General features: G+C 43.7%; 1 protein-coding gene across 2 annotated transcripts in view; it reads left to right on the forward strand.

The window, feature by feature from the left end:
- OPTN (optineurin) overlaps positions 1 to 21,513 on the forward strand; it is a 522,442-nt gene extending 500,929 nt beyond the window's left edge. Inside the window, exons 13-15 of one of the 2 annotated variants that reach the window (XR_014981292.1) lie at positions 10,533 to 10,603; positions 19,620 to 21,087; positions 21,156 to 21,513. Coding sequence is in view for 1 of the 2 variants with exons in the window: in XM_085652875.1 (XP_085509001.1) it covers positions 10,533 to 10,603; positions 19,620 to 19,729 (181 nt within the window). In the remaining variant the exon portion in view is untranslated. Of the gene's footprint in view, positions 1 to 10,532; positions 10,604 to 19,619 lie in introns of both variants that reach the window. The other variant, XM_085652875.1, reaches the window with a different exon arrangement.
- Positions 21,514 to 21,717: the final 204 nt, after the last annotated feature.

A 21,717-nucleotide genomic window follows, 5' to 3' on the forward strand; every position in this document is an offset into this window, starting at 1 on the left:
GTTCTTCTCCAGGCGTGTGGGCATCCAAGACACCTTAACTAAGCTGACGGGTCTGCTACTCCTGATGTCCTCCGAACTTCTAAAGGCCCAGCATCACAGGTTGAGGTTCTGTCACTCCCTCGATGCCTGCACTGTCTTCCATTGTGGTCTACGGCGGTTTCCGATGTCACTTCACATCTATGCACACGGCTTCCTGGTGTAGGTATCCTGGTTCCTGAGGTAGCAACGGGTGGGGTGACTATCCAACCTTCCATCTTATATGCTGTTTCTTCAGGGTCCTCTGAAAAAGGGTCTTTCTTCTTGAAAACTGTTTCCACTCAGCACACAGCCTCCGTGGGGTTCTTGGGTACTTACCTTGGGTGGTTTCTTGGGTCCCCAACTCTACTAAGTCTTCTGGGTCTTGACTTTGGTTGCAGTTCGCATTCCACTTTATTAGTATATGGTTTGGTCTCCCCCCTGGAGACCACTGTGTATTTGTGCTACTTACCTTTTCTCCTTTTGAAATATTGTGTGTATTGTGTTTATAGCTCCAGGTAGGACAAATACCAATGTGTTAGTGAGTGTGTGGTTCTTTTCCATCTAACCTACACTATATGATTAGTAATGGTAAAACAAGCTGCTTAACACTCCTTTTGGACTAAGCCTGAAGGTTGCTCTCCACACCTACCACTTAGAGAGCTTTCTAAGGTTGCCTAAGACCACGAAAATCACCATAAGGGTTATCTGGATTAGTGCAGGGTGCTTCACTTAAATAAGTGTTCACTGTATACTAAGCCAGCCTCCTACACTCCGAGTCTAGGAACATGGATTATAGTACATGCTGCTCAATTTCTTGAAGCTGAGAGAGGGATCAAGGTCCAAGGTTGCACTGGTTCCTTTCACCAGAGAGGATGTAGTTCTGGCTGAGCAGGAGCCATGGTGACTTTTAGACAAAGAGACAGAACTCCCCACTGAACAGGAAAGGATGATCTTAGTGACACCCTAAGATGTGGAAAAAGATCCTGCGCTGGATGCGGACAAAGTGGTGGTGCGAAAAGACATTTCACAAATGTTTTTTTTACAGTGACCTGAGGGGAGGGTGGAATGACTAAGGAATGTTAGCCTTATCAATGGTGCATTATGCATGTGTAATTAGTTGCAATGGAGGCTTGGTGAGAATCTTTGATGTTTTGCAACCCTTTTGGTCCTTGGAGCACCGTTATGGAAACTCTGAATGTTCCTAGTGGTTTCCTTAAGGCAGCTGAATGCTTCTTCTTGCTACTATTCAGTGTACCGGTTTGGTTCTGTTGTGTTGCACGGCGGGTAATGGGAGTAGAAAGCGAAAGCTAGGAATACAAAATGTCATTATTTGGTATTTTGTGTTTTGCTATGGTTGTGTTGAGTGGCCGGCATGCAGGGTGAATCTGTGTGACATAGACAGCTAAATGCAGTTAGTAGGCCACATGAGACTACCTGCTAAATACATTGTAAATAGCTGCCCCTTTAATAAATGTTCATACACATCATACTAAAAGAGGTTACATAGGGAAGGTGACAAGTCTGGTAGGATGTTTGTCTGATTATTACGTAGGGAGAGCTCTAAAGAACGTAGAGCATAGTTGATGAAACTAGTGTGACTCAATCCTACCAAGTAGCTATTAATATTATTTATATATTGTTATGGACGCAATATGTGTTCCCTGATATGGGAGACCCTAAGCAAGTGTAGTTTTTATGAACAGAGAAGGCTCCTGAAATTACCCCAGCATATTTAGACAGATTTAGATGAATCACTTACTAAGGCCAAGTTAATAATGGTATTAAAATCTATGCAACATGTAAAGATAACAGGCACAGATAGATTGTGGATGCCGTAACTGATTATATGTCATATAGGCTGTTGTACATGATTTAATTCTGGTATTAATATCATTAGCAAAGCCAATGCAGTAACATGTATGAGGATGGGCACACTACTGGCGCATCAGAACCAGCCTGGTTTTGCTCAAGGCATGATAACGGTTGCCAATATACATAGGCTGGCCCACATCAAACGTGAAACTCATTATGCTGTCACCTCTCAATAATAACAAGCATTTGCAATGCAATAGGTCTCGCATTTACGCGAGTTTGAGCTATTGACACTGCAAATAATAATGCTTTTTATTTTTGTTTTTCTTTTAAAAACATAATTAAAAAGGCATTGTAATTTAAAATGCCAATAGCTAAAAATGTTGTAAATTTAAATCGGTGTCACATTTACGCGAGTTTGAGCTATTGCCATTGTAATTGATAATGCCTCTTGGTTATGTTTTGGTTTTTAAAACAAATAAAAGGCATTGTCATTTACAATGCTAATAGCTTTAACTCTCGCAAATGCAAGACCTATTGCATTGCAAATGCTTGTTTTAATATGGACTAAGTGTTTCTCTGCCCAGATGTCTTTTTCCTGCTTTCAATTTCCTTTAAGTTAGCATGCGCACGGTGGAATTAACTAAAAAAATAAAAGTTGTCAAGTGAGCCCATATTTGCTGTGAACAGGAATGTGTACTGTATCCGTGAATTGCTTAATTGGGGCTGGGGATCTGTGCTGTCCTTTCTCGAGCTCTTTGTTCAACTGGCTGAAGCTGCGAAGAGAAAGTGCGCAATAAAAGTTTACAAGCGGCAATGCGTGACATCACTCTCTGCCTCCTCTGTTTTACTTCCTACTGGGGCCTCTTTGGCTAGAAAATGGGAAATGCATGACAAAAGCAGAAAGCCTAATGGTGGCTGGGTGGCAGACAGTGGCGGCGGAGAGGAGCCCGTCCCCTCTTGGTGGCAAGGACGCACGACTGGGCTGTGCGGACTTGAGCCTCGCGGTGCTTGGCAAGAGTTGGTCTAGGCTGAAAATCTGGATTTTTACGTGCCACCCTTCCCCTCCAGAAAACAGGAAGACACGTGCACTGCCTTTAGCTAACAGAAGGTACAGGTATCCCCCCCTCTCGTAGGCTCCAAAGCGTCTTCGTGTCGTTTGGGGGGGTGGGTAGTTGGGGGGTTCCATGCAGTGTACACAATACGTGTTTTGCTGCATGTCAAAAGGCAGCACACTTCAGACTTTGCTTTATTGGACGGTGTGCCTCGTGTCAGCGGGGAGCAGGCTGTACCCCCGGAAGCCAAGGACAGTGTCTCTCCCTCCGAGGCCAGGCGAGGCAGTTCTTCAGAGACACGTCACCGGTCAGCCTGTGGGGTGGTCAGGCTGATGGGAACTAGTCTGGCTGGCTCCTTTGCTGATGTGCGACCGATAGCTTCCACTGCAGATGCAACTTTGAGCTTAGTGGCATCAGAAATTTTTTAAAAACAGAGAACTTGCACTTTTCAGAGAGGTTCGAAGAGTGCACTCGGTAGAGCTGTGCAGGGAAAGCCGTTTGGTTTTGGTGTAAATAACACCTGTGCAGAAAAGGTGCCAGACAGCGCCCCTTGTGCACGATCACTTTGGGTGACCTTGAATACGAGAAATTTGGTGATTGGATCAGGGAGGGCAAGGGGAAGAACCTGTGTGGGGGGGTCGGTAGAAGGAGAGATCGTCGACATTGAATGGCAGAGAACACCGGCGCGCCAAATTGATTAAATAAATAAACCTAGCGGTGCCTCTAAAGTCAGCGGAGAGCGCTCCAAAATAATTAAATAAATAAACATAGTGCGGTCACTAAAGTTAGCGGACCGCATTCCAAAATAAATAAATAAATAAATAAGCGCAAGGACCGTGAGCTAATTGAAAAAGGAACGAAGAGCCGATCCTGAAACGAATATATGCTGAGACAGCCCAAGGTCACACACACCCTTCGAGGCACCCGCCTGACACCCTCAGCGGCATCACTTCTCCCTGTATAGCACACTTCCTCCCTGGCATTTCGGCTTTTGGGTTCCCTTTCACGCCCGTACATGCCAATGAAACAAATTGCATTTCCAACTCCATGTTCAGCGTAGGAATGTAACTGCACCCCACGGCCCTAGCACTGGATGATCGATTGAGTGTGAGGTCGGTAGTGCAGATGGGACTTTAAAAACCAAAATCAAAAAACTCGAAAGATCTTAGGGTAGGGACTGCAGTGCTGAGAATAAATCAATCACTTCACCCAGTGGCCCAATGTCATTATGAAAAAAAACAAGCGGCAGTGAAAGCGATCGCGAAAGCGATCGCTATTGTAAAACAAACACGCCTGCGAGTGGTGCGTGTGCGCCACAGCGAAACATGTGGTTTCAATTATCGCTCCCGTGTCTGGGCACGATAATTGAAACCACATGGCCGGTGGTGCGCGTAAAAGACACCAATAGGCCATGGGCGGAGCAATGCGCCCGCCTTTGGCCAATTGCATGCTGTCTTTAATAAAAAGACACACGCAAACGCCAATAGCGTGGCCCAAAAGGAAAAGCACACGCACAAGCGTGTGCGATTCCTAGGGCGATTTCGAAACCCCCGTACAAGAGGTCTCTCGCTGCACGAGCAGTGCTGTGCACTGCACTGCAACACAACGCTAGGCGCGAGACCTAAAAAGGGTGCTTGACTCTTTAGGACAGAACTTCCTGTCTGTGGCACTCTGAAGATATAATTTTGGTCCCAAGTTTCTTAGTTGGGTGAAGCTGCTGTATGGATGTTGGTGCTGGGGGAGAGGAATGAATGGGTTCGTCGTTTGAGACCTGAGAGCTTGGCCATGATACCAGCCAGGAGTTGCCATTATCACCCCTTGTGTTTGTCCTTCCTGTGGAACTACTGGCTGGAAAGTTCAGGAGAGACAAACATAAATAAGCATTGTGATAAGCATAAATGAGTATTACGATTGAAGATAGAACTCACCTAATTGCCCTATATGCAGATAATATGCTGGTGTATCTGGCTCAGTCTGACAGGTCTGTCCCAAGGTTATTTGGGATACTGGATACATTTGCTAGCACGTCCAAATCGAGAGCCAACTGGTCTATGTCACATCTGTTCCTTTTGAGCATGCTGGCATGAATGAATAGGAGGGATCTCCATGACCTGTACTTGTGTGGCAGCACAGGTCATTGAAGTTCTTGGGGAGCCACGTTGCCCTTGCAAGCCAAAACAATATTTCACTTAATGTCTCCAGTGTGGAGGAGGAGGATCCACAAGTCCATTATACTCGATTAGTTTGGTAATTTTACATATATAATATTGTTGTCTTTATTGGACTGGATTGTTAAGATGATGGAGCTTCCCCATTGCCTGTATGTGTTTTAGGGTAAAAATCCCTTATCCTTAAGTCATTATTTTTGGAGTTGGATCTGATGGTCACATCCTGTTGTATGGCTGGTGAGGGTCATTGTTGACATTGCTACGTTAGCATGAGCTTCACTTCCATGATACTGCTTTTGCGCACGTTACTACATGACTTTATTTTGCAAGACTCTGTTTATGCCTTTCACATGAGAACTGTCTGCTGTTCGCGTTTTCTACTAATTACTGGAGTTTAGTCTGAACACTTTGTACAAGGTCGATACGCAATGTTCCTTGTTATTCTGTTTTGGTCAGTCCCTAGCACCTAGATATAACATGCTAAACACAGCTACACTACTGGATTTGCGTGCTTTAATATTACAGCAAAGCATGTTGTTCACACACTTGGGGAGAGACCTTTCCAGAGAGAAGAGCTGTGCTGTTCCTATGATGTAAACCTATCATATAGGCCGTCGGGTTCGGGGCCTGCTGACAAAGCCCAGAGGTCTTCTTTTATATAATAACTTTTTCCTATCACGGGTAGGGTGGTTAGGTCCTGTAGTACTTTTCCACTGTCTTTATAAAATGATATCCCCTTTCATATGCTATGGAATTGTAACAATGCTAACTATATTGTGTTTATGCATTTTGCTGCTGGTTATGGCATGTGTACTGCATCATGAAGCACGTTAAGTAAAATTAACATTTTAAACTATACCGTGACCGACTATTCTTATTGTGGACAAGCATGAGTGTGTGAGCGAAAGGGTTGTCTTGCTACCGCGATTCCTGAGAGAGTCGGGAGTGTTGTGTTCTGGGTTGTCTAATCATTTGTAACTTCGTGAATATGTAAGAGAGTGAATGAGACACTATAGCAAGTCGGTTTTGGCATTTTGGGTACTAAGGTGGTAGGAAGGTATAACCCCTATACACCGAGGTCCTGTTTTCCTGTGCATAGTTCTGTATATGTGCAGAATCCCTGCAACAATCCTTGTTGAAGTCTTGTACTGTCAACAGAGTTAAGTAATCCTCACTTAAACTCTCACTTCAGTTGATTAAGAAGGCCTTGTGTTAACTGGTTTTGAATGTTACTATCTGGCTGCACAACTGCAGCATTTGTTTCAGTGGTTAGACTACCAACTAAACAGAGAGTTGCTTGCTGGCTGGTTATGTTGGGAAATCCTCATATTTGTCACCTGATAACAGTTTAAAAGTTCTATCGATTATATCGCAGGTTACGATAGGATGGTAAAGAGTTCTTGGACATTCTCCTTTTTTGCTTGATGCCGAAATCTGGGGCCTAAAACAGTTTAAAAACCCTGAGAGATGTAAAGAGTATTGCACATTGGTTTGAGAATAGATGTCGCAAGATAGGAGAGCTATATAGGGAAAATAAATTCTTAACATTCAATGAGGATAGGACTCGTTTTGGGATTCACCCATAGCAATCTTTGATATTAGTTGGCGTTGCAAGACCAGCAAGGGAGGTATTCCTTGACAGAATACATGAAACATAAATGCTTGCTGAGGTTTTTTCCCTGCAGGGCAGTGTTAGGGTTATTCGAGCACTTTATGGAGCACTCTTAGGAATTCACCTGAGTCAACACTGCAGGTTAGAGCAAAATGGGAAAGAGACTTTTCACTCAATTCTGAACTGATGAATGGAATAAGGCACTGTTCAATCCTAGGAGTTACCACCATACCACCTGAAATCATCACCTTTGAGAAGGCGGTTATAAAATACATTGAAAGACTAGACCCTAAGAGAGTAAATTACTACAATCTTTCAAGGATAGAGCAACTTGAAAATTTAAAAGCCAGGACAAATTGTGTCAATCAAGAGGCAGACAAAGGTGAGGCACATGTGATACAGACGAAAGAGGATTACCTTGAAGCATGTTTGGCCTTACTAAGGGACAGAAGAAACTTTAAAATCTTAAATTCAGATCCAGCACCCATGATACAGAGGGAGATAAAATTCTTGGTAAACAAAGGTAGAGAATTGGTGGATCACACTAAAAGAACTTGAATTTTTGATCTCCCCCAAACTTAGGACACCATATTTGTACATGCTTCCCAAGATCCATAAGCAGCGTGTCCCAGTACCAGATAGACCAATAGTTTCAGGTATAAGATTGATCCTTGAACCCCTGAACCCTTGTAGATTGGTTCCTCCACCCACTGGTAACAAAGATGCAGTCTTATATCAAAGACAATAAACACCTATTGAACATAATGTCCAACATTGACTTTGACCCTAAGAAAAAACTTGTTTATGACTTTAGACGTGGAGGCACTGTATGCAATTATACTACAAGAGGAGAGCCTCAGCGTCACTGAGGATTTACTCTCAGAAGAGGAATGGTCATATAAAGGCTCAGCCCACTGGATCATGAGTCTAGCTTAGCTTGCATATACCAAGAACGTCTTTGAGAATGAAGGTACTACCTTTTTGCAACAACATGGGACATTCAGGGGTAGTACCTTCACTCCCAGCCTTTCCTGTCTATTTGTCCACCAATTTGAAAAAGAAAATATTTAGGATAATAATTCCTACAAAACACAACTCGCTGTTTGGTGTTGCTATATTGATGATGTCTTTGTGACTTGGCAGCACAGAACAAGCTGGCTAAACCCTTGTAATCCCTTCCTAAAATTCATAATGAATATTGATCCCAATCAGATGTCCTTCCTAGATGTAACAATTACTGCAGTAGGATGGAAATTGAAAATGAGCATTTATACTAAATCGACAGACAAGAATACCCTGTTGGGTTGTGAAAGTGCACAGCCCCGATCTATACTCCTAGGACAATTCCTCCGGGTTAGACAGAACTGTTCAGAACTAAATGATTATAAAGCAGAGGCTAAAATCTAGATTGAGAAATGTGTTGAATAGTATTATCCTATTAGGATCATTGACAAATTTAAAAGAAGAGAACGTAACAATTACAGGGAGGCCCTGTTGGAAGACAAGCCAAAACTAGCTAACACACAATTGACGTGTTAGTACAAATAGTAAGCTTTTTAATACAGTCAATAAAATAATACAGTATGAAAAACCTTTGTTTTCCTTCAAAAGGAATACGAGCTTGAGGGATCTACTGGTCCATATGAGACCAAAACAAAATAACCGGGAACAACGTCCCCTTTGGGATCTCCTGAGAGTGATGGGATGCTTCCCTTGTGGAGGGTGTTCAGAATGCAGCGTCCCAACCCTGACCAAAATAATCAACTAGGCCTGAAAACACAATGGGAACAGAGGAGCCATACCAACTAAAACTAAATAAATGAATGCGGTATACCTCATTTAATGTGTCTATAGCCGTATATATTTATATATATATATAGTCATGACTTTCAGAAAAGCGATAATCTGCATCAAATTCCGGTGCCAACGGACTACCACATGTATAACAACACATTCCCTTGAAAAAAATGTTTCGAAGAGTGACTTCCACTGGAGGGTCATTGAGAAAATAGACACAAAACCCAACATGACTAAAGTGGTATAGGAAAGAGAACAACATTGGGTATATAGATTACACACCAATTTAAGGGGATTGAATGATGAAATAATGAACACCTACCACTACCAGGCTCTTCACCATAAAGGGATTATAATGGGACCAGGATATACATCGGAAAACACTGTAAGCTCTGACTTATTAGTGAGCACACATTGTTACATGAATGGCCTTGGATCCCTCCACTCGCCAATTTAGGGGTTCCCGTAACCCCTACATAGCCTGGCAGTTCAGGCTGGACTGTTTACATGGGGAGCAGGGTCAAGACTGATTTGCAATTGGATGGGTCCAAACATGAATTGCATGGTGAGCAAAATAAACTATTGATTTAGGTCCAAATCTCTCTACTGGGAGTGGATTTTTAGCATTGTTCAGAATTCCATCCACCAATTGTTCTTTTTCCGCTCATCCCCTCCATAACACTGGACGGACCAGCTGGTCTCTCTATGCTATAATTTCTTGATACCTAGTTACAGGCAATGCCAGATTTCAACTCTCACAATATAAGTTTCTACACAGGGCATATTGTACCCCTATCATACCGAGCAATATTAATTTACCTGATTGAAAGATGCCTTTGATGTAACTAAAGACAAACTGATTTAGTGCACATGATAGGACGTGCCCAGTGGGGACAGTTTTCTGGGATATGGTTATGAAGCATGGCATACTGGGTCTCCACCAAAGGGGGTATAAGATGAAAGAGTTATCCTTTCTGCTGATGAAGAGTCAAATCAAAATTTGCTTTATTCGATTCAAGTATTAAATCATAAAACCATGGTACAAGAAGTACATACATCGATTCTACAAAATGATTTAAAAAGCCATTAAAAAACGTTATTAAAAAGACTTCAGCCTCATACTTCATTGTCCAACATGTGCATGGGTTAGAAATGACATCTGGTTGATCGCAATGAGGGGATGAGATATTACGTTGTTTTTCTAAATCTAACAACCCCTTTCATATATTTAGCTATACAGTGATTCAACGTTTCATTTTCGAAAAGTTGCAATTTAATAAATGTGGGACGGCATTTTCTCAGACCTAGCTCTTTTAAAATTGTCAAGAGTCATATTGCCATTGTTTGGCTTTAGAATGTTAGACCGTCCATTGAGAGCTGATTACGAGAATTGAATGAATGGTTATCGGCATGGTAAAAGTTCACATGGATGCTAGAGTAGCTAAATATTAGAGAGGTGTATTGTAGGTGGTCTCTGGTGGATGCGAGGGAAGAGACCAGAACTACCTGATGCGACCGCTCTACTAGGTCTCATTGAAGTGCCAGTTAAACTGCTTTAATACACAATCCCAATTGCTTTGAAGCCTAGGATATACCGCATATGATCGCTTTGCTGTGTCACATCTTCTCTTTGTAGTAAGTTGTAGTGCAAATTATTATAACTGACTCCAAATGATCTATTATTGAGTGCAAAAATACATGTGACTGAATAGTGCTTTACAAATACACACTGTTATGTGTCTGCATTTTTAAATGCACCAGCTCAATTCCAAGTTAATGGAATGAGTGTTGTACAGCTATTCTAAAGCAGGTTTCTGGGATGGTGACGATGAAACCTGAGCACACCTTATGCTATAATGTATGTAAGTTGGTTGTCCTTTGTGGAACTGATTATCAAGCAGCAGAAAGCAAAGTTCATCTAGCGGCAGAGAAGATTCAGTTGAACAATTTTCGATTAAGGTTGCTCATAGCATATTGTGGTAAATAGAATTTATATTTCATGTGCTTGTTTTAATGCATCATCTATTATTCCTTCACAATGTAAAACTTGACTCCTTTTTGTTTCTTCAGGCAGTCGATAGGGGAGCTGCAGATGCGACACACAAGTCTTTGGGAAAATACACCTCAGTTGGTTCAAAGAGGTAAGCCATATAGATCATATTTAAAATCTGCTGCCTTATGTGCAATGCTGCCCATTTAAAAAATAAAAAAAAGTGAATGATGGAATTCTCTAATTAATCTCAGCCACTGGCGATTGCTCGGGCTGAATCCCAATCCATTGTTTTTCGCCCACCATGCCACCTCAGTTTGGACCCATTCATGTGGAGATCAGTTTTGACCCAATTTCTCATCTACCCATGTGAGAAGGTGAGCATAGATTTGATCATCTCCCTAGGTAACTCTGAGTAATATCATGCCAGCCAGCCTAAAGTCACTGCCTTACTCCGCTAGCCAGACAATTAAGCTTTCATGTGTATTACTCCATGCTTGCTTAATGGTGAAACATGCCGCAGAGTTCAAGAGCCTCCTTGAGGATTTTAACTTGTATACAGCGTTTATTATGTAAACTTGGCTTGAAGGGCATTTTGCCCCAAATCTTATCATGGCCATGACCTCTAGCTACAACTTCAGATGAGCTAACTGCTCGAAATGCCAAGAGGCGGCATTGCAGTTATTAATATAAAAAAAGTCTGTCTCCATATGGACAATCAATCTGCTCTTAAACATCATATTTCTGTTGCTCACCATTACAATGGATCCAAATCACTCTATAAAAACATTAGTAGTCTATAGACCCCCCAACACCCGTTCCCCGCCCTGTGAAGAGCTTTATTTTATCTTTACAGGATTCTATCTCTCAGGCCCACCTGTAGACTAATTTTTGTTGTTTGATCTGTTTATTAAAGATACAGTATCATAAAAATCACAGCTCAGAGCCAATGGACAAATATCAAATCCAAGTAATATAGCAACAACACACTGGCGTGGTTACATAGTAAACATATATATACCCAGTAGTAACATTGTTGTACAGCCCAATAATAATGGCATCTCCTCCCTCCTCCAAGAGTACTGTACAAGCACTTTGTGGTGCAACATGACTTCTATTATGCAATATACAACACATTGTATAGTTATGGTTCTTATGGCTTCACTCCGCCTATCACGTAAATCTGTTTATGGAGTTAAACATTTTTATCAGAACACCAAACGTGGAAAAAACTATCGGGAAAAACAGGGGGGAAGGATAACGAGAGCCGCAGAGAGGGAGAAAGGAAAACACAGATCTCTAATGTCACACATCGGAATACAGTCGATCACCCAGTACGTGAATTGACAGACCACCTAAAGAAATGACCATTCGGCAAAGGGGACAGGGGTCTCAGTCCACACAGCAATTGACACCTCCGGGCCAAAATCCACTCCAATCTAACACACTAATCAGCATGGATGGGAACATCCATTGAATCATCCGGCACCAGCAATTCCTGTAGCGCACGTAGCATAGGATTCCATTCAGCGGAGATGGGGAATTTACATAAACCCAACGTATCCGCTCATATCAGGGAGACCACTTCAGCCTTCACCCAGTTGAGCATGGTGAAAAGCCAGGCTCTCATCTGTGGGGGTTCCTCCGACTTCCACCTACAGGTAATCAATCGTTTAGCCACAATAAAGCCCAGGTCCAAAAAACGGGTTGATGCTTTGTGTTTTTTATCCATGGGGAACACACCAACTATGCTCATTTCCCATGTCCACGGTATCTCCCTATCCATACAAGTGGCTAATGCCTCTAGCACCTTCTCCCTGTAAGTCTGTCGGGCAGGACCAGAGCATATGTAATATATCTGCATTCGTTAGCTTGCAGCACGGGCAACACGCATCCTGCCTATGAAAATACTGATTAATTTTTTCTGGGGAAAGATAGGCCCTGTGGACAATATAAAATTGGATTAACCTAAAACTGGTATTTCTGGGGACCTGCCTGGGGCTTTCGAGTACCATGGACCATTCCGTCTCCGAGATAGGCCTCCCCTGATCTGCCTCCCACTTAACTCGCAAAGGCGTTAGATCTGCTAGGGTATGTTCCCTAATCGATTCCGCGAACCACTTCACCAAGTGAAGTGCCTCTGCCCATAACATGCACGTATTGCAGTAAGAGATGCGTCGGGGTTTTTGCATTATATCTCCCCACCAGCGTCTCATTGCGGCAGTCCAGGAGGCATGATTCGAAAATTGACCTGGAGGGACGCCATCCTCGTTCGTAATATCAAGAAACGGCCTCAATGTCCTCTCTCCACATAAGTCTCCTATGGTAGATATACCAGCATCTGCCCAGGAAGTAAGGTTCGCACTCTGGACACGTCCACGCACGGTCGGCATACCTCAGATAGGCACAACAGGTGCGTATGGTATGACATAATTGGTGATACAAAGGGCCCTATGGAAACATTTCTGCGCTATCCATACCAACAGAGGCAGGTTCATTTGATTTATTACCAGGATGAAATAGGTAAAGGATCTTGCCCAGAGAGTACGGGGGTCATGCTCCGCCGAGTCTGATAAATGTAATTCCTCCATCCATAAAATTTGGGACGCCAAAAAATAGTGCTCCAGATTGGGCAGAGCCAGCCCCCCCTTTGAGCGAGGAAGGTATAATTTCACCAGTGCTACTCGGCACTGCAAGTTATTCCAGATGAAATCCCAAACAATCCTCTCCAGAGAGCGGAAGAATTACACTGAAAGGTAGAGCGGTAAATTAGCTAAATAATAAAGAAGGCATGGTTGCATGACCATTTTGATTAACTTCACCCGACCTATAACTGAAGGGTTCAGCATCTTCCAGAATTCAATCTGGGACTTAAGTGCTGAAACCGCCTTCGTTATGTTACCATCTATAAGATCCTGAGGGTTGTGGTAAATGTGGATACTTAGATATCTGAACGCCACCGACTGCCATTGCACTACCCTCCCGTCCACCTCCCAGACCGGGTCCTCCGTACTAGAAATAAAGGGGTAGAGACAAGATTTGCCCCAGTGCACCCCCAGCCCACACAAGGCTGCAAAAGATTTCAACGTGGCGGGAATGATTTGTGGAATCGCCAGAATATCCTGCATGTACAACAAAATGCCATCAGCATAGGGCGAAATTGCATGTATGCCATCCCCGAGACGTATCCCCCAGTCTGACGCTGAAGTGTGCAGTGCCATTGCTAACGGTTCAATCACCAGGGCGAAGATCAGAGGGGAGAGAGAGGACATACCTGACGAGTCTCCCGTTTTATCGAAATAGGCTCAGAGAAATAGAAACCCCAGGTGCAGCCGAACCGTGGGAGCTCCGTACAGCAGACGTATAAGGCCTAAAATGTAGGGCCTAAAACCGTAACGGTGAAGCACAGCAAACATAAAGGACCATTCAACCGTGTCAAAGGCCTTCTCCAGGTCTAGCACAACAGTCGACAAAGCACCATGCATCACCCTGAACAGTCGTCATATACTAAGCGATTTATTGCGAGCCGGCACAAACACATTCTTGTCTGGGTGAACCAGTTGGGGAATCAACGGCGCCAGTCTATTTGCCAGGATGCTCGCTCGCCAAAATCTTATAATCCCTGTTTAGGAGTGCCAAGGGACGATACGCCCCATGGAGGTGGGGTCCCTGCCTGGCTTGGGGAGCGTGATCAGTGTAGCCTCTGTCATCGTGGCAGGGACGGCTGAAGACTCAAGTGCCTCCGTGTATACTTTGAGCAGCTGGGGGCTCAGGGGGTCCGCATATGCTTTATAAAATTCATGAGGAAGGCCATCGGGGCCAGGAGCCTTTCCAGAAGGCAAAACTCTCATAGTACCCCGTACCTCCTCAAGTGTAAGCGGGGCATCCAAGTTTGTCCGTTGCTCTAGCGACAGGGCTGGGAATGGGAGTCCGTCTAAGAACTGCTGAATCGCCTCTTCTGAGGCCTGCGGGACAGCTTTATACAGCTGTGTGAAATGTGCAGACAGCTCATCTTGTATTTCTAGCTTGGTAAACCAAAGCTCCCTACCCGAAGAACGGAGAGTTGTAATTAGCCCTCCAGGCTGCTCTTGTTTGATCAACCAAGCAAGGAGAGGCCCCGAGCGGTATGCTTTAGCGTGCACTGATGCAGAGTGTGCTGCGAAGTTGAGGCAGCGCTGTCGTTCAAGGAGCTCCCCAAGTTTCTTTCGCACCTCCACAAGGTCGGCAAATCCCCCAGTGTCCCTCACAGCCCTAGATTCCAGCAACAGTAAACTATTTTCCATCTCGAGTAGGTCCGAAGCTACCTGTCATCGCAGCCCAGCCCCACTACTTCCCTCTTAGGGTGACTTTCATAGCCGCCCACTCCACTCGCACGGAGGAGGCAGTCCCCGTATTAAGTTCAAAGTATTCCCCTATTGCCTCACCATTCGTCTCCCGGAACATCGAGTCTTCCAACATAGCCGGTTGTAGCCGACATGTAAGGACTCCTGGTATCCTTCCTTCCCAAGCCACCACAGCACAATGAGGATTGTGATCGGAGTGCCTGCGCCCCCAATACTCCGATTTCTAAACATACAGCAGGAGGCAGGGGGACCCAAAGAATCTATCAAGCATGACGTGAAGGTTATGAGGTGCAGAGAAAAAGGAGTATATTTTCTCCCCTGGGTGTTGAAGTCTCCACACGTCAACCAGACCCCAACCCTGTGCCCAGCTATTCAGCACTGCCGAATTAGTTGTGGCATCCGTGGGGAAATCAGGGGGTTGCGTAACCATGCAGGACACCCTCTTAAAGTCCTCATAAAGACAACCGCCAATACATTGGCACAACGCACATGCGATATTCAAGCTCAGCAACACCCCCAGTACACACCAAACCAACCCGACCCTTATTCATGATAGCACATGTAGACCCCAGGAGCATACCGAATTCCCCACAGTAAAACAACCAACAGCACCCAGCAAGGCAATCTCAATATAGACAGTTTCATACGATACCATCCGCCGTTTGGGGTTTAACGTATGGCATTCCCATAGATGCTTTATCAGATGAGTCCCCCAATGAATGATAGGAAGTGTCCACTTTATCTGCTGGCGTCGCTGCTTTTGCCATCTTCTCGGCGAAATGGACCACATCCTGCCGCTCCTTACAAATCTGGTCTGGGCCAGGTGCTGCCGCCGACCCCGGGAACCACCGTCTGGGACGCCGTCTTTGAGTTTCTCTGCCACCAGCTTTCCCAACCCATGTCGTGTCAATGTCCGCAGGTCTCGGGCCAGAATATAGATCCAATGTCTCTAACCAGTCCCAAACATCCTGAGGCGTATCGAAGAATCTGGACTTCTCATCCGAGATAATACGGAGCCTGGCCAGGAACATCAACGAGTAGGAAAGACTGAGTTGCCGAAGCTGGCGCTTCACCGGTAAGAAAGACCCTGCTGACACTGAACCGTCATAGTATAGTCCGGAAAGAACAGCACCTTGGCGTTTTCGTAGTGAATGTCGTCCAGTTTCCTGGACTCCCGGAGGATCTCATCTTGATCCCTAAAATGCAAGAGCTTGAAAATGAGTGGACTAGCTCTGTCACCGGGGGCTGGTTTTCTGCCTGGAACTGGATGTGCCCGTTTTATGGTGAAGAATGGGGAGAAAATGTCAGCAGGCAGAATGGTTTTAAGTCAGGTTTCCAGTAAAGCAACCACATCTTGGCCCTCTGCACTTTCCAGCATCTCAATCAATCGGACATTGCTCCTCGCCTTCAATGCGGGCTTCAAGGTACCGGATCCGGACTTCGTAGTCATTCTGTTGCTTTATCTTGGAACTCTGTGGCTGGTTTCAATTCAGCAATCTCCTGCCCCACAGCAACTAGCTGATCTTTCAGATTCCGAAGGCCCGCATGTAGTAAGTTAAGGTCCAGCGCTACCTTGTCCAGTTTAGCCTCCATGGAAGCGCTAGAGCGCTTTATGGCCTATAGTATAGCATCTAGGCGATCGTCGGAGGCGTCTGCACCCCAACTAATTGTGGTGGATCCACGTCACAGGGCCCAGTTGCTTGTGAGGAGGCCCTCGACCCGGCTCCTCTAGTGCGCCCCATTGTCTCATGCACCCTCCAATGCGCTCACTGTATCACCAAAGTGTTTCACTGGGTCACTTCGCACTTCGTCATCTGACCCAACACCTGTCCACACCTTCGCGATTCGCAAGCTACTGCCACTTACTGGCTCCTCTCCACTCGTCTCCTCAAATAGTGCCAGAGGGTTCGTCTGCAGTTACTTTGCTATCACCAGGGTGCCAGGATCCCACACTGCTTCGCTGCGAAGTAGTATGTCACCACTGTTCCTTTGTGTCAAGTAGACTTGGCCAAATGCAACATATACGTGGTCCCGCCGGTAACACACTGCCTCTCAGTGCAGCTGCTCCTAGACGGGACCTGATCGACACGGTTAGCTGGAACACCCACGCACAACCACTTACACACCCACTCGGACCCACACAGCCAGTTGCACACGCACACCCACATAAACACACCCACTCAAAGACCCAAAAAGTACCTACACAACCCCTCACAGACCCGCAGAGGCACTTGCACACCTTCTCTCTCTGTCTCTGTCTCTGTCTCTGTCTCTCTCTCTCTGTCTCACACACAACCACACACAATCACACACACAAAACCCCACTCTCACAGCCAGTCACATGCACTGAGACACCCTCCACACACCTAGGTTACAGAGACGTTATAGTTAGGAAATAGCATTAAGAACCATAGAAATTCACTGAAAAAAACTAAGATTACAGGGTCTTTATAGTTAGGGAATAGAATTTAAAAAAAACCTTTAACATTCATTAAAAAAGAAGGTTATAAGGACTTTATAGTTAGGTTCACATTTTACAGGCACAAAACCATAGAAATTCAGCAGTTATATTTATCACAAGTAACTATAACTCAGTCCCCAAGGTAACTATAACTCCAGGGGCCTTTCCATAGCTCGGGGAGGGGGAGGCCATATGCTCCACCCCTTTTATAGGCCCTTGGAACCCCATCCTCTGGGACAGATATCATTTTTGAGGGGAGGGAGCATAAGACCCTTCTATCATAGCCATTAAATGACCGCAGGAACCCCATCCCCTGAGGCCTGGGGGGAAAAAACGATTTGAGAGGGGGGGGGGGGACATTGGGTCTACCCGGTACCTGACAACATACAGTTTTATGGGTACACTATGCCCCAGGACATTGCGCTGTTCCTTGTCCACAAGTACGTGCAGAGAGATCTTCATCTCCCTGCCCATACTTTTGGGGGCAGTGAATACTAGATTGCTCCAGCCCAGCAGAAGCAGAAATCAAAGCTGCTCCAACCAATTGGGAGCAACCAACTATAGCGGCTCCTACCACACCCAGGATGGGTGCCGGTGGGGAGGGGGCGGGGGGTGCTGCAGGGGCCATTTTCCTCCGTCACTGCCCCCAACAGCTCTAAATGGGGTGGGTGCCCCGGGTGGAACCGAAGTACTCACCAAGCAAAAAAAAAAAAAGGAAGGCTCCCACCACAACAAGGGATGGGTGCAGATAGGAAAGCCTGGGGGGGCGATGATTCTCCTGCAGCCCCCATTTTGCAGTTGTATTTTGTAATAGCGGCTTCAACATTTCTTTTCATATTGCGGCCAGCTGTTTCAGAACGTGAGCTCTTGCAGGTCTCAAAGGAGCCTCTCGCTCCGGCGATAGCAAGGTGGCCAACAGGGAAAAAAAGACCCTTCGGACAATTTTTGTAAGTTGACTGCTGCTGTACTTCTGCATACCCAACCATCCAGATATCTATACATTTTGAACCGTTATTTCTTAAGAACTACTGAACTGATTTACACCAAATCCCAAAAAGCATGCTTTCTCTGTAAAGATCTAGCTTTCTGCCAACTTTTGTGTAATTCTGTTCAACCGTTTTGGCTGTAGCATAGTTCAAAAATCCCTTTGGAAATTGCATAGGAAAATTGCGTTTGAGCCCCCAGGTCTCTTCTTGTCCTTTCTTTTTTTCTTTTTATTCTTTTTATTGATTACAGATTAAACATGTGAAAATACAGTTACAGGATATCGCATTAGTATACATTTACGCTTCCTAGTACATGTTGACTCTTCCACTATAATTATACATTTATTACCATAATATTGCGGTAGTTTGGTTGACATGGTCTCATCCCCTCTTAAATCAACTAGTGTCCGTTATCGACTCCTCTGGAGGTGGAGCACACCTTCTTGTCCATTCTTGACTGATTATCCTGAAACTTTCTAGGAAAGAGCTGAGGTGGATGAACTTTTTTGGAATGTTTTGTGAAGATTCATCAAGTGGCCCCAAAGTTATTAGCAAACCAAAAAATCTATATCCTATGGTAGCTGGGACCTAACCGTAACTACCCACATTTAATATGTGAGGTCATAAGCAGTGCAGGATGGCACTCTTTTGAATGATATCGAAGGTTTAAAAAATTGATGATCGCATGAATGTCTAAAGGATGTTACATTTCTTACACACCTGAATACCAGTAAAGGAAAACATAATATGTACTAACTGTGGGTGCTTTCATAGATGTGATTTATGTTCTGCATGTTGCGAAAGGTTATGCCCATTAGCATTACAGAGGTGATAGAAAATTGGGTAGCTTGCTGAATACCTCCCTATATGAAATGCATATAACAAACTGCCACAGTCATTGGATGATATAAACCTTGATGTAATATATGAGGTCGTAAGCAGTGGGTAGGTTAGTCGGCTGTCTAATTTTTTTTATTTATTTTTTAATGCTAGTCTTTTACTCCTTTCAACACCTAACTAAAACATTATTTTAAGCTTTGTTTCAATGAATTTCTAATGTTTTTTTTAAAAACTTAAATGAAGATCTCTATTATTTCTGAATAAGCACTAGCTAATTTTGACGATTAGCAACAGCTGTTCTTTCCTGAAATGTCACCAGTTCTGCCCACCATTACATTTTTAAGATTGCTAAAGCGCAGAGGTTTAAAGGCATGTAAAGTTCGTTTTTTCAGATTTAGATTCTGCTAGAATGTTCTCATTGATTAATGTTACCGTTTGTTGTTTCACCTTTGGATAGGTTACAGATTAGGAATTTGAAATCAGGTGCTTGCTTGAGTTGAATTTTAATCCATTGTGTTTCTGCACTTTGCTACACAGGAACGGACGAGCAGCCACACAGTATTCCAATGCACGCCTGCCCTAAGTGTGGAGACATTTTGCCGGATCTAGATACACTGCAAATTCATGTCATGGACTGTATCACATAAATGCCATGTTAAAACTATTTTCAAATTTTAAAGAATCTAATTTTCCGGTAGTTGTTTATTTTACTTTAATCAAAATATTAGTATCGCCTGTGCTGGCCTTATCAACCAGGCATATACAGAATGCAGTAAATAAGCTTTATTAAATAATGCTGTCAGTGTTTCTCAGCTATTTTGGCCCGTGACAAGAAAATGTGATTTAAAAAGAGATTAGAGCATTATAGCTTTGTCCATTTTTGTAATGGGATAGTTCAACTTAATAAACAGTAGATTGCATAATTCCCAAAGTTATACAAATTAAATGGATTTATTAATAGCCAGAACCATACTATATTTACCATTGAACTCTTCATCAACCGCCCTCCTTGATCCAACTCGATTACTTCTTTTGTATATCTTACTGATTTTGTAACCTAGTTCCTTAGCATTTAATTATTTATTTTCTTTAAGATCTTAACATATTCTGGCTTCCATGGCAACTTATAAGTTAATGCAGATAATTTATGCACACCCCATTTAATGTTCTTAGGTACCATAATTGAGTCATAAGCAGGACACCGAAGAATAAATGTAATTTCTATAGATGTCCTTTGAATGTTGTTTGTTGCTTATAGATGGAACTGTCTTTGTACCTACAATCACAATTCTTATGATCTCACATATACCAAACAGGCCTTCATGTAATGTATGTTCCAATACTCACACCGTTATCCAAGATTATTTTGATGCTCATGGAAATAATTACAAACCAACTGAGCACATCTTTACTCTTAATTTTACATGTCAATGTTGTTTGATTTTCTTTGTTGCACCTTGTTCTGTTAGAATGGGTGAACATGTTTTAATCACTTAATAGAGTGAGATTCAATTGTGAAATATGATAAAAACATTTGACGAACATTGCTAGTTTGTTGGTTTTAATATTGAATGCACTTGGAAAACAAAATAGTTAATTGGAGACGGCTGGTCACATTGGAGTATGGTAACACAACTAGAATCATCGCAGTGTGTAGACCTTCATATTTTATAAAATGTAACACACCCACTATCAAGTTTTTAAAAATCTTTTTGTACTTTTTACCCTTGCACTATTTCCTCTCCAATTTTTTCTGCTATTTTCTTTCTGGTATTCTTAATATTCTCCTTTCTTTTTGACAGTGGTATTTCCCTTCCAAGTTGCCTTGTCTTGTCTCTGCCATGTATGTTTAGGCACTTTACTTTCTCTATCTTGTTCCTCTTGCTCTGCCTTCCACCAATCCACACTGTGGCAGTCATTGTTTTTTAGGTCTCGCCTAGCGTTGCTGCGCACATGCGGAGCTTGCTCGGCGAGATTTATTGCTTAGAAGGACTTTCAGAAGAGGGCCCACCCTCATTTCCATTGGCTGGCGTCACCGTTTATGCTAAACGGTGGCCTGCCATTGGAAATGAGGGTTTTTGGTTGCCGCCCTTTGGCTTGCGATCCGGACTGGGTGGCCTGTGAAGCACATTCTTATCTTTATGGTGCCATGTGTTTAAAGACAAGAGATGCCCATGCTCCGGCGCGATCCTCTTTCGAGAGCGCGCTTGTCTTCATTATCTCACGAGACACCGTCAAATTCACAAGTTCAGGTGTCCGTTGTACAAACACCTCTTGCATTTGGTAAAGACTATAATGCTGCATTAAACATAATACAAATCTAAAAAAACAGTCCGTTTTAATAAGTGCTTCTCAATGCCTTGGTATAATCTGCAGTACTAAGATGAAACGATTCCTCGCGTTAATAAACAGACTGTTTTTGAATTCTGAACAGACTCTGGCTTTTATTTACATGACATCGCTTGCGTGATTTACATGCTAAATATTTTCAATGTTCATTTGGTGCACGGACTCTCTGAAGTAAGCCCGGCTTTTCAACGCTCAGCTCTGGCTCCCTCTATTAACTTGTTGACCCGGCCACCTCTGATGTTATACCGTTTACACCTCACCCCACTACCAGCCCCCACTTCACCTC

Source organism: Triturus cristatus, chromosome 4_1, assembly GCF_964204655.1.
Source record: "Triturus cristatus chromosome 4_1, aTriCri1.1, whole genome shotgun sequence".
NCBI classification, from domain to species: Eukaryota; Metazoa; Chordata; class Amphibia; order Caudata; family Salamandridae; genus Triturus; species Triturus cristatus.